We start from the raw sequence: 12025 nt of genomic DNA on the forward strand, positions 1-12025 counted from the left end.
CTTGATTGGTAACAGCTCATTTAGACCCCATCATTTTATATATATAGTTGGGATTATGTTTTCCAATGTGCATTACTTTGCATTTAATCAATATTGAATTTTATCTGCCATTTTATTGCCCAGTCACCCACTTTTGTGAGATCCGTTTGTAACTCAGTCTGCTTTGGACTTAACTATCTTGAGTTATTTTTTATTGTGTGCAAATTTTGCTACCTGATGATTTACTCTCTTTCAGATCATTTAGGAATATATTGGCCAGCACTGGTCCCAGTACAGACTCCTGGGGGACACCACTATTTATCTCTCTCCATTCTAAGAACTGACAGATCTAATGCCCACTGACTTCAATAGGAATTGGAGTAAGCCCCAAATGAACACTCAGTACACTCATGTATTGATGATGCTAAATAAGCTCATCTCCAAAAAGTATTACTAAAAATATTAGATTTTAGCCTTAAATCTAGCTGGACTAGCATGATAATGAAATGAAGCTAAAGCATAACTTTTCTGAAGAAGCATTTAAACAATGATACTTAAACTACAAGGATGACCTAAATCTGGGTAAAGAAATTAACAGCACTATAAATCTTCCTCTGCGGTTTTGCAAGCTCCTACTGAAGTATATAATAGATTTGAACAATAAATTGCCCCTAATGTCTAGCTTAAACACCCTGAGGCCTTGGGCCATTTTACAGGGTGTTCACTGAAATGCTGCACAGCATCTCCCAACTAACGGAAAATACTCATTTCTGAAGAGTTCCACAGTTACACGTCTGTTTTGCAGTATAAATGAATGATGTTTTGCTTATCACAGACTTAGGTCCTGATTCAGGAAAGCATCCTAATTCGGGAGAGCGGTTAAAGCACAAAAGTCATGTGACTTACACATCTCCTAAGTGCTGTCCCAAATCGGGGACCTAATTCACAACAGTAAATCGGAAGGTCTAACCAGGGGCGGCTCCAGGCACCAGCACGCCAAGCGCATGCCTGGGGCGGCAAGCCGCGGGGGGCGCTCCGCCAGTCGCCGCTAGGGCAGCAGGCAGGTTGGCTTCGGCGGCATGCCTGCGGAGGGTCCACTGGTCCCGCGGCTTCGGCGGACCTCCCGCAGGCTGCCGCCGAATTCGCGGGACCGAGGACCTCCCGCAGGCAAGCCGCCGAAGCTTGGGGCGGCAAAATGCCTAGAGCCGCCCCTGGGTCTAACTTATTCCTTGCACACTCAAACTGCCATGGTCTTTCTTCACTAGGGAAACTGTAGCAAGCAAAGAATGCAGGGTGAGCCCATGTCTTTCAAGGACAATTCTGAAGCCTGTTAGGCCCTGAGCCTTTAAAAGCTTACATACATGCTTAACGTTAATCATGTGAACAGTCTCAATCACATTACTCATGGGCTTGATTACACTGATGCACACAAACAAGTCTCTGTAGGATTAGGGCCTTCAGAAATTCATCAGCTCATATGTCAGAAGAACTAAAATACAGAATTATTGAGAAATATCCCCAGCAACACCCAAGGTGTAGGAGGGCGAATCTGACATTATCTGGAATATATTTCGCTCTAAAATGAAAGGGAAAAAAGTTACCCACAAATGCATAAAATAAAAGCCTGCGCTAGAGCTGAATAAGCATTTACAGCCTTGCAGATAGCAACATACTGAAAAGCTGCATTTAATGTTTAATTTAGTTTTGTTGACGCAAGCAGCTTTTTTAAAAAAAAAATTTAGTTCCCTGAACATTTTATAAGCACACTGAGTGTACAAAGGGGTTCAGATGTCTGAAAGACAAAACCAAGTCTTATCTCACATTTTCCATTTTTAACAAGTTTTACAACATATTTATATTCCTTAAAGATCCTCGTGAAAAAACAATTTTGTTTGTCCCATAAAGACATTATAGAATTTGATATCTAAAATAGCAACAATTGGTTAACAAATCTCTGACTTCGGAATTCTTAAATTTTAAATCTCCCTCTACAGTATAAAATCTGATTCTGAGTTTTCCAAGCAAAACTTTCATTTATTAGTGATAAAATACTTTACCATGAATACAAGTGTAGGGGTTTTGTTAAGATAACTATTCTTTCAGAAATGTGGAATGGTGCAAAACACAACTTCTGCAAAGCTTCAACAATTCATGTTAATATTCTGGGCAAAAATAAAACTGGAGGAAAATAAATAACGATATATGTAGATTAATATTTGACTCCTATAAGCAATCATCAAAGGGAATGCAGTGAATATTAAATGACAGATGATTTTATCTGCCATTTTAAAAATCAAAATCCAGATAACGTCAAACAGCTTACAAAAATGAGGTGATAATGTACAAAGCTACAGTATATTCAAGTGTCAAACCAACTCTATTTTAAAAATTAAATTACAAAATAAACATATCTTCCACAAGTTATTACATAGCTTTGATTCAAAGAAATGAATGTTTTAGAGGCACACATTTTTAGCTGCAAATATATCTTCCTTTTATCTACAGAAAATAGCATTTTAGAATTTAGTATGATGAAACTATCAGAATCATAACCATAGACCCACAAATGTTCCCAAAGGATATGATGACAGAAAATTTCAGCTACTGGAAATAATTAAAAGAGAACAAATGGAACTGATCAAATTGACCTTGAACTAATAAAACATGAATGGAGTAAGAGATGATATGAGGGTTTTTTAATGTGGTTTTATAATAGATTGAGCTTTCTTTTTATTCAAAACACAAATCAGAATAGGTGCGTGTGTGGTATTCTAGGAAAACAATTAAAAAATATCCAGTGTACAGTACATTACATTAAAAATCTGCCACTCCACAGTGGCATGAGTTTAGGAAAATACCACAGTTACTGCTCATAGAAATATACCTGGCCTTCAAACATTACTTTTCAATAGATGAAAATGGAACTCCATGCTCATTTTAAAAAGTAATCCAAGAAAACGAATGTGTAAATATCCTTTTAAAATTACCACTTGCCAAGCATAAAATATTTTTTAAAATTCACACTATAACAAGGTATAAGAAAAATGATTGGCATTGTTGTCAGATTTATTAAGCCACCCCAGTTTTAGTAGCTCATACATCCAATTTCACAAGAATGTGGAGGATAAATAGAGGAATTAAAAAAAAAAGGATTTTTGAGTTTTTTGGCACTTTGTACTTTGCTGTCCATGAAACTGTTCTGAAGCTCTGCGGTTGACTGTTAGCCAGACAAGCTAGAAATGAACTGGTCAGAAGAGATGGGCAAAACAGATTGCTGGTGCAAATTCTGCTCCCATTTACACAGGTGCAAGTCCCATTGACTTTGTTGACTTCTATGAGAGTTATACCCATGTAACTCAGCAGAATGTGACCCGCAATAAACAATGTAATACAGAATTAGATGAAGGCTCAAATTCTCCTCTGACTTGCACCTCTTGCAAACCCATTAAATTAAATGAGACTCACAGTATGCATAACAGGGTAGAAATTGTCCTGAAATGTTCAAAGTTGCCCAAAGATTATATACTATATTTTTACTTCCCTGAAATATCACCTTACATGTGACATATGAATGATGGCATAAGGAGAATTTACATACATTTGGCATATAATTGTCTTATTTTTTGCATTTTCAACCTCAATATTCTCAGACTGTTTTCAGTGTGAATGTTTGAATTCTCTATAAAAGGAAATTTGGACTTCTTTTTGAAATTCCTGCCATCTGATGTGCATGTGAATATTAAGTGCTTGGCTGGGATAACTATGCTATGAGAACACATTACTTTAAAAGAGAGAGAGAGAGAAGGGTCTATGAGTCCAACAACTTAAGAGCGATCCAGAAGAATACATACCAAGTTATCCATACATTTTAATCCAGTATGTGCACTAGTATGCACTGGATTTACAGAATTCTTTAATTTTTAAAAAGTGCAGTTGAGCTGACATGGAAAAGAACTGTCTTTGTATTCACTGTAAACTTGTCAAAAGGAATCTGCTGTTTAAAAACTGTGCTAAAATAATCAATTTATACAACAGACCACTAGATGAAGCTACCATATATTCCTCTTCACCAATTATTACTCTGTTGTGTCAGTTATAGTTTTGTATATAAGTAGAAGAAACAAAATGGTGGTAGCTACTATTAGTGAGTACAACAAACCAAGTGAATAATCTGAGTTCAATGTTTCCATGAAGTATCAACAACATTCAAACCACAGGACAGTTAGAAATCAGTACTTTGAAGTGCATAAGAGTCACACTGTTGATCACCAGCAGTATGGAGCAAGGATATATTAAAGTCAATAGTGATGGCTGGAAAGAACAAGGCAACACATAGGATTACCTGTTATCCTGCATGACAAATTTGCAGTTCCTTCCAAAGTCTGGGATACGTCAATAACAGACATCGACATATAAATGATAAAGAGTAGTAACCATTTCAGTTTCCAGGTTTGGTACATACCAAAACAAGGGTATTGCAAATAAAAGATTATCTTCCTTCCTTCAATAGTTCTAGGATAACAGACCATTCGAACACCACCAGGGTGTGACGATGCATGGGAACGATAAGCAGCCTCTACATTTGGCAACTTTCACTACTGCTATTAGTGAGAATTCACCTTGTCATTGCTTTAGTCTTCACAACCTCCAGATGTAGAGTCCTGTCATCATCCCATGCTGTAAACCTCCCAGGCGTTGTCTTCTAAGTACTTCCTGGTTCAGGGATTGTACAAGTAACTAATGATGCTGTGGCCCTCCTACAAGGTGACGGAGTAGCTTTCCCTAAGTGACCTTTCTTCTCTCATCTCTTCTACAGCCCATTGCTATTCCTATGGCTGAGTGGTGGCTTTGAAAGCTCTACAACTGTTGAGCGAGATTTGTTGAGAAACTTTGGAGCGCGACGCAGCAGCCTCTGTGCCTCAGTAAAGGTTTCTGTCAGCTCTTTTTTCCACTGAACAAACTCTGGGTCACTCTGAAAGGGATACAGAAGTTGTTAGGCACTTCATAATCAAGTGCACATACTGGGCAATACTACTTTCCCTATTAGCATTTTTAAACAATGTCCTTTATTTTCCATTGGAAAATGAATGGCTCAGGGTATGGTAACACACAACCTTTCGTCTTTAAGCACTGAGTCAAACCCAGGCAACATGGTAGTAACCAAAGCTGTTACTTCTCTTGAAAGAGAGAGAGACTGTGCACCGCATTCTTTACGAATGTGCTAACTACCCTGAGCTGCTGGGAAATGAGTTTGCTTGTATGTGCAGACTAGGCTACTTACGCTCCTAAATTACTCAGTCAGCTTTGAAAATTGTATCCATTGTTATTAAACTGAATTAACTCTGATGTAAGTTCCACTGAAATCCAGGTTTTCAGATGTGACACACTGACCTATTACAGCCGTACCCCTCCCACTTCACATGTAAAACACGGCAAATACTTCATGAGTTTAGTGTAGACTTGAAAACTAAGAAAACGATTTAATTTTACCATTGGGTTTTATCATTGTATACAAAACATCTGCTTTAGTCATCACTGAAAAATTACGTTGCTCACCTCACACTGCAGGACAAATTGTTTTCCTCCTTTAATTCTCAGCAAGATGCATTTCTTATCTTTAATCTGAGTTTCTTCCACTGAGACTATCTGTTCCATTGTCAGTAGATTTTGCTACCACACATTGCAAAAAGAAAGCTGAATTACAATTTGAAGCTGTTACCCAACAGACCTAAAGCTGAATCCTAATTAATTGGGAATATACACGTGAATAAAGTTACTTACAGGAGCAAATGTTAGCATGATCTGACCCTTAGCTTCTAGTAATACACTAACTAAAAATAGTTCATAAAGAGAAAATATTCAAAGAAATTTACCAAAGGATTTAGTCACAAAAAATTATTAAAAGATCAACTCAACAGCACAAAACAAGACACTGCAAAAAAGGGATGTCATTATGAACTAAATGAGTGTTTTCCCCAATAATTGCTGCATTTTACTTTATTTTCTTTCAAATAGTATTGCTGTGAAACACTTTAATCAACTGTTAGACAATCTTACCGTCTATGTCAAAGAGCTGAGAAGGATTATTGAAGCACTACAAAGGTACAGATTTGTATAAAAGCAGTTTTGTATAAAAGTTTTCAGTAAATACTGCAATGGAAGAACAATATTTTCAAAATCTCTTACAGTGGTGTAGCTAAATACACAGATGACATCCCTAAAACACGATCACAGTTGGACTGAACTATAGATACTATAGCACTATCTTTGAGGTCAATGCTATAGTGTTTCTATTGCCTTACCAGTTTATGGTTTTTTGTATAAATACTCCAGAGGTCCTAAATGAAAAAACAATACATTGATAAACTCCCAATTCTTAAAAAAACCCACAAGTCTGTAAAATCTATTTTAGGTTGCTTGACATCAATGTGCCTACTCACAAAGTAAAGTACTACTCCATGTGAGCAGAGGTATAAGAATCTGACCCACCACAGTTACTCCAGAAAAACTCAGACTTCAATGGGAGTTTTTCTCAGTATGGACTTCAAGATTTGGCAAAAATGCCTATCTACATTTGGTACCTTTACAATAACTCTGCTTGTTATACTAATTTCAGACTCACCCGTGATTCTCCTTCTCCTCGCCATTCAAGTCGGTTTGGAAAGAGGTAAAAGTAACGACGTTGCCACTGAGTCAAGAATGGGTTCCCCAATTTCAACATGTACCCATGCATAATGCAGTCCTTCCCTAGTGCATAATCTGCGAATAGAACAACTTCATTATACACAATCAGCTACAACCCAGTGTTCAGGAATTGTGCTCTGTTCAGAGGGGTTTACTAGAGTTTTCACAGCCTATTAAATTTCAGCAGGAGATTCAGTACACATAATATTCTCTACATTGTGTTACCTTTTGCCTTCAAATTATTATATACACACACGTAAACACTGAGCCAGATTCTGCGCCCCATTACAGCTGAGGGCAATGAAATTGCACTGAAGTAACCAAAAATAGAATTTGGCCTATTAAAGAAGGCACCTGATTTACTGTTGAAAGAATTAACACTGAATATCTTACGTAACAGCATATCTGCCTTTACAAGAGGAATGTTCTGTTCAACTGCTCAGTTGTCCAGACAGATCCCCATCAGTTCAATTTTACTTTTTTCCCTGATTCACTTAATTGAGAATTTATGAAAATATGCCAAAAATAATAATGCAGAAAAAAGGCAACAGTTAACACACTACAGAGAAGGGAGAGCTGCTCTGCTTTAAGAACATAAGCATGATCATGCTGGACCAAACCAATGTTCTATCTAGATGCTTCAGAGGGAATGAACAGAACAGAGCAATTATTGAGTGATCCATCCCCTGTCGTCCACTCCCAGGTTCTGGCAGTCAGAGGCTTAGGGACACCCAGAGCATGGGGTTGTGTCCTGGACCATCTTGGTTAATAGCCATTGATGGACCTTTCCTCCATGAACTTATCCACGTCTTGGTTTGCATTTTGAAATGTGCCCATGTTTCAGTGCCATCATTTACAAATTGTTTTAAAATACTAATTGAAATATGGAAATACTATGAGAGGACAATGAGAAGACGAGAGAGAGAGAGAGAGAGAGAGAGAGAGAGAGAGAGAGAGGGAATTTGTGAAGAAATACGGGCTCACTTCAAACTACCACAACTGGACACCGTATTGAGGGGTAGGGACAAGTGAAGGAGCTCATTCTGCACTGACAAACTCATGGAGCCTCTCTGAAGTCAATGGAGTTCTACAAGATGTAGGTCAATGCAAACTTGTCCTAAGGTGATGAACACACTAGAGGGCTACCGCATACCAAAGAATTACATCTGATACAATGGGTCTTGTTTTTTCATTCAGACACTATCCTCCCCATAAAATCAAATCCCGGATACACATTACTGAAGATACCTCAAACTTACGGATAACCAAAGGCACCATACAGTAATCCCTCTTGACTTTAAAGGATTCATTCATAACTTTTCTAAAAGGTCAAATTACATCATACAATATGTCAAAGCATTTTAAGAAATACAGACTGAATTAAATGAAACCTAAAAGACTCATTAAAGCATGAACTCTCTGAATTACAGGTAATTAACAACATAAGATAAAAGATTACCTGTTGAAACATATTTAATAACCTTATCTAGCATTAAAGAGTGAAAAGATGTGCACTGGACACATTACCTTCCTCATGGCCAAGTTGTTTATTTTTAGCCCTCTTCCTGGCCTCAATTTTATCCGTGTCTGCATTTACTGCATCATAAACAGTTTCTGCTACTTCTTGCTGCCAACGCTCTGATATTACCAGAGGGAAGTTCTTATACAATTCTTGGTCACTATCAACCAACTAGAAGGGAAAAATATCATAAAACGAAGGATTTTGATAAGTTCTATTACCATTACCAATATACTCAATGATTCCAGTGCAATAATAATTATAGTTTAAAAAATATGGGAATGAAATTGACACTGTGAAGTAGACGAAGATTCCCAATTTTGCATGTAGTACAAACTCGAGAAAGCAAAGCTATACAGCGCACTGTACAGTTTTCAAGTTCTGGTGTATTTAAAACAATAGCATCGTATTTTACAATATGGAAATTTATCTCAGATCATAATATACAGACACTGGATTTTTTGCTATTCTTTAGACATTGCTCAAAAACTCTTATACCAGCAATACGACGTAAGTTATACATGTGGTACATTGCCTGAAAAAGGATATAAAAATTTTAACTGCCACCTTAAGATGGACTTCTGAAATACTTACTTTTCTTAGCTGCCCTGTTCAAAAAATCTCTAACTATATAATAGGTTCCTCTGCCTACTTCTCTAGCAACAACTGACTCCACTAAATCTGCTTCAGCTCTCAGAAACAGCATTCTTTTGGGAACTAACTAACTTTTCAATTTATTTCATTCCACATATCATAAGGCAAAGATGAAAAATGTGTAGTTTATTATTTAAATAGTTGTTAATGTAGCGTATTACCTGGGAGCCTTACAACAATTCAAACAAAAATTATCAATATTATATCATCCTTGCTGGACTGGTGAGCCCACTAAGTAAAAGGTTGGCCAAACAGACACATTTGCCTTACTTCCTGAAGCTCAGCAAAACCAGATCCTTGCAGTTTGCCAAAAGCAGCAAATTCCAGATTCCAGTCACTGTGCTGATATGAAAAGGCATTTTTCACACAGATACTTTTCCATGCTTCGACGGTAACTTTAAAGGTGTTAATAATGCACCTTTACAATAGTTGTGTATGCTACTGATTTCAGACTGCCTTCATGTCATACTGCCCTTTTTTCTTCCCACATTAACTACAGTACTTAAACTGAACTGTATTGAACATAACTGAAATCATTTGATTCAGGGGAAAAAAGATCATCTGTGGGTTGGTGTAGCAACCTTTAGGACTGACAGCACTGGGCACAGAGGTTTTGGTACAATGCTAAGAATGATCACATTTTTCTCTATTAAGTTATTTATATTTTGGGTTTCAGGGTTAGTCTCTGGTGATACATTTTCTCGCAATAGCTAAACTCTTATACTTTTCTCTTTCCTCTATTGCTTTCTAACCATGCTGAGAAATTGGACCTTCTTTCAGAGAAACAAGATAAAATACAAGCTTTGCCTTCCTAACGGGAAAGTAAATCAACTCTCTTTTTATGCCCCTGCCCCTCAGTTTAGGCCCCAGTGGCCTAATTCATCCTCCCACCACTTTCAAAGGGATGTGATCAGACCCTATAGAGGCCAGAAACTCTGGGGTCAGAGCTTCTCAGACCTAGGGGTCCTTTCCTGTTACGTCTTGTGTGCCAATCTGAATTTTAGGCTGAATGAGGTGACTGCGGACAGTGGGGCTTATAAAGAAGCCTTAAGGAGTGAGACTGAAAGCCCCAGCATCAAAAATTCGATGACGTTTGGGTGAGAGAAAACTTGGACATAGGAGGGGGATACACTATTGTTCGCTTTACTTAAAAAAAACCCCAAACAAACCCCAAAACACAACCACCCTGAAACCAAACACACAATTCCTACAGAACAGCTGGACCTTTATTAGTCATGTACAAACTATCTGTCCATGAAACAAAGGAAAAACCAAATCATTTCAGTCACATGCAGTACGATTTAGTTGAAGTACTGTAGTGTGGCAGGCTGGCCATAGATTCATAGATTCCAAGGCCAGAAGGGAACATGGTGATCATCTACTCTGACCTCCTGTATAGCACAGGACAGAGACCTGCTCCACAATAGTTCCTAGGGCAGATCTTTTAGAATAACACCCAATCTTGATTTACAATGGTCCGTGATAGACAATCCACCATGCTCCTTGGTAAAAGATATGCTCTAGGAATTAAAAGATAAGTTTCCAGGAATTATTTTGGGGAAGTTCTATGGCCTCTCTTATACAGGCGGTCAGAGCACAGTGATCCCTTCTGGCCTTGGAATGCATGAAATGATTCCAATGGTTAAATCACCCTCACTGTCAAAAACGTATGCCTTATTTCCAGCCTGGTGGGCAGACGTGCAATTATTCTGTGTAAAAGAATGAAACAAAAACCATCAAGAAGACAGCAAATTTAGAAAACAGGCTCTGGATAACAACTGATATGAAAGAAGGAACTAGCAATAGCTTAGTAAAGGGGTTACTGCAGATACTTATTTAAAGCGGAAAGAAACCCTAACCTGACACCTGCCTATCACCTCCTTGAACACTTTGCTGTTAAACTGCATCCCTTTCCCTCAGCCTATGTCTGTTTTGTGTCGCTTTGGTTTGTAATCTCCGGGTCAGGGAAGATGTCTACTTGTAAGAAGCACAAAGAGACCCCGATTCTGATTGAGGCCTTTGGGATCTTCCCCAATATAAATAGTTAATGGAGAAGAAAGTATAGCAGTTCAGTCTCCAAAACTGTCACCTTCTTGCCAGCAAACTGAGAAAGCTGGTGCTGTTTTATGAAAACCCTAATTTCCTCTGTATTTGACTCAGTTGTAGGGGTTTAGTCAATCCTCTCAAAAGGGATTATAGAATCTTAGCCTGAGCATAAACTGCACAGGCACTGCACAGTGCGTTGCAACTCTCATAGACTCATGAGTGAGGAAATAAATATACCTTAAGGGCAATCTGTACAAAGAATAAGTCATGAGTCAACAACATGCATTACAAGTATACACCTTGCTGAGAATTTAAGTTTCATAATATAGCTAAAGAAGACAATTTAACCTAGTTTCTCCCCAGAAAATGGTGCTTGGGATTATCAGTCAGGCATTCCTGTGCTTCAAGAAATCAGAGACTTATTACCCTACTGTTAGCTGGCACTGTGGTGTTTACTACTGAAAAGAACATTTTCTGTTCTTTGTATTTCTTTCCCAACATTTAAAAACTGTCTTATGCCAGCTGCTAGTAATTGCAGTGGCAGATAAGTCCCCCTTTTTAGTCACAGTGGGTAGTTAATATATTTCTGTTTGGGGAGTTTGGAGTGATTTCTTTCTCTCCTGACTCACTACCTGTAATTATATCTTGGTTATACCTGCAATAATAACAAAAATAAAGTTTGACCTATAAAAGAAAGTATGTTGAAATAATAATGGGGATATACCTTAGAATCTAAGTTAATCATTTTGTCTAGGTATTAAGCAGGTTTCAGAACAGAGGATGAAATAGCATATTATATACCACAGTAGCTGGGCACAAGAATAAGGATGGAGTAGCAACTATTGCTCTAGATTTCTTTCCTTTAATGTTGTTTTTCAATAGTTCTGTGTAATAATTTACATTTTAACATTATTATTAAAAGTCTTCAGTTTTGTGGCTGCTTTAGATCCAATCCAATGGAAACAAACCCTTCACATATGGTATGACCTGCTATCAGTGTTCAAGTGGGTACAGGAGTAGTTTGAACACAAGACACTATTGTTGAAACAAGGTTACCTTATCCGAATTCTCACTAATCATTATTTTATTCTTATATATGAGGTCTCTGTCCATGGAGTATTTCCCCTATATTTATGCTATCAC

General features: G+C 37.7%; 1 protein-coding gene across 2 annotated transcripts in view; it reads right to left on the reverse strand.

The window, feature by feature from the left end:
• Positions 1-1794: 1794 nt before the first annotated feature.
• Positions 1795-12025, reverse strand: part of GRK3 (G protein-coupled receptor kinase 3) — a 121700-nt gene continuing 111469 nt past the window's right edge. For both annotated transcript variants that reach the window (XM_039505208.1, XM_039505209.1), the window contains 4 exons: positions 8191-8353; positions 6602-6738; positions 5536-5649; positions 1795-4951 (listed from right to left, as the gene is read on the reverse strand). In XM_039505208.1, coding sequence (XP_039361142.1) covers positions 4790-4951; positions 5536-5649; positions 6602-6738; positions 8191-8353 — 576 coding nt within the window. In that variant the 3' untranslated portion in view covers positions 1795-4789. The remainder of the gene's footprint in view (positions 4952-5535; positions 5650-6601; positions 6739-8190; positions 8354-12025) is intronic.

The sequence above is a fragment of the Mauremys reevesii genome, linkage group 18 (assembly GCF_016161935.1).
Source record: "Mauremys reevesii isolate NIE-2019 linkage group 18, ASM1616193v1, whole genome shotgun sequence".
Lineage (NCBI taxonomy): Eukaryota > Metazoa > Chordata > Testudines > Geoemydidae > Mauremys > Mauremys reevesii.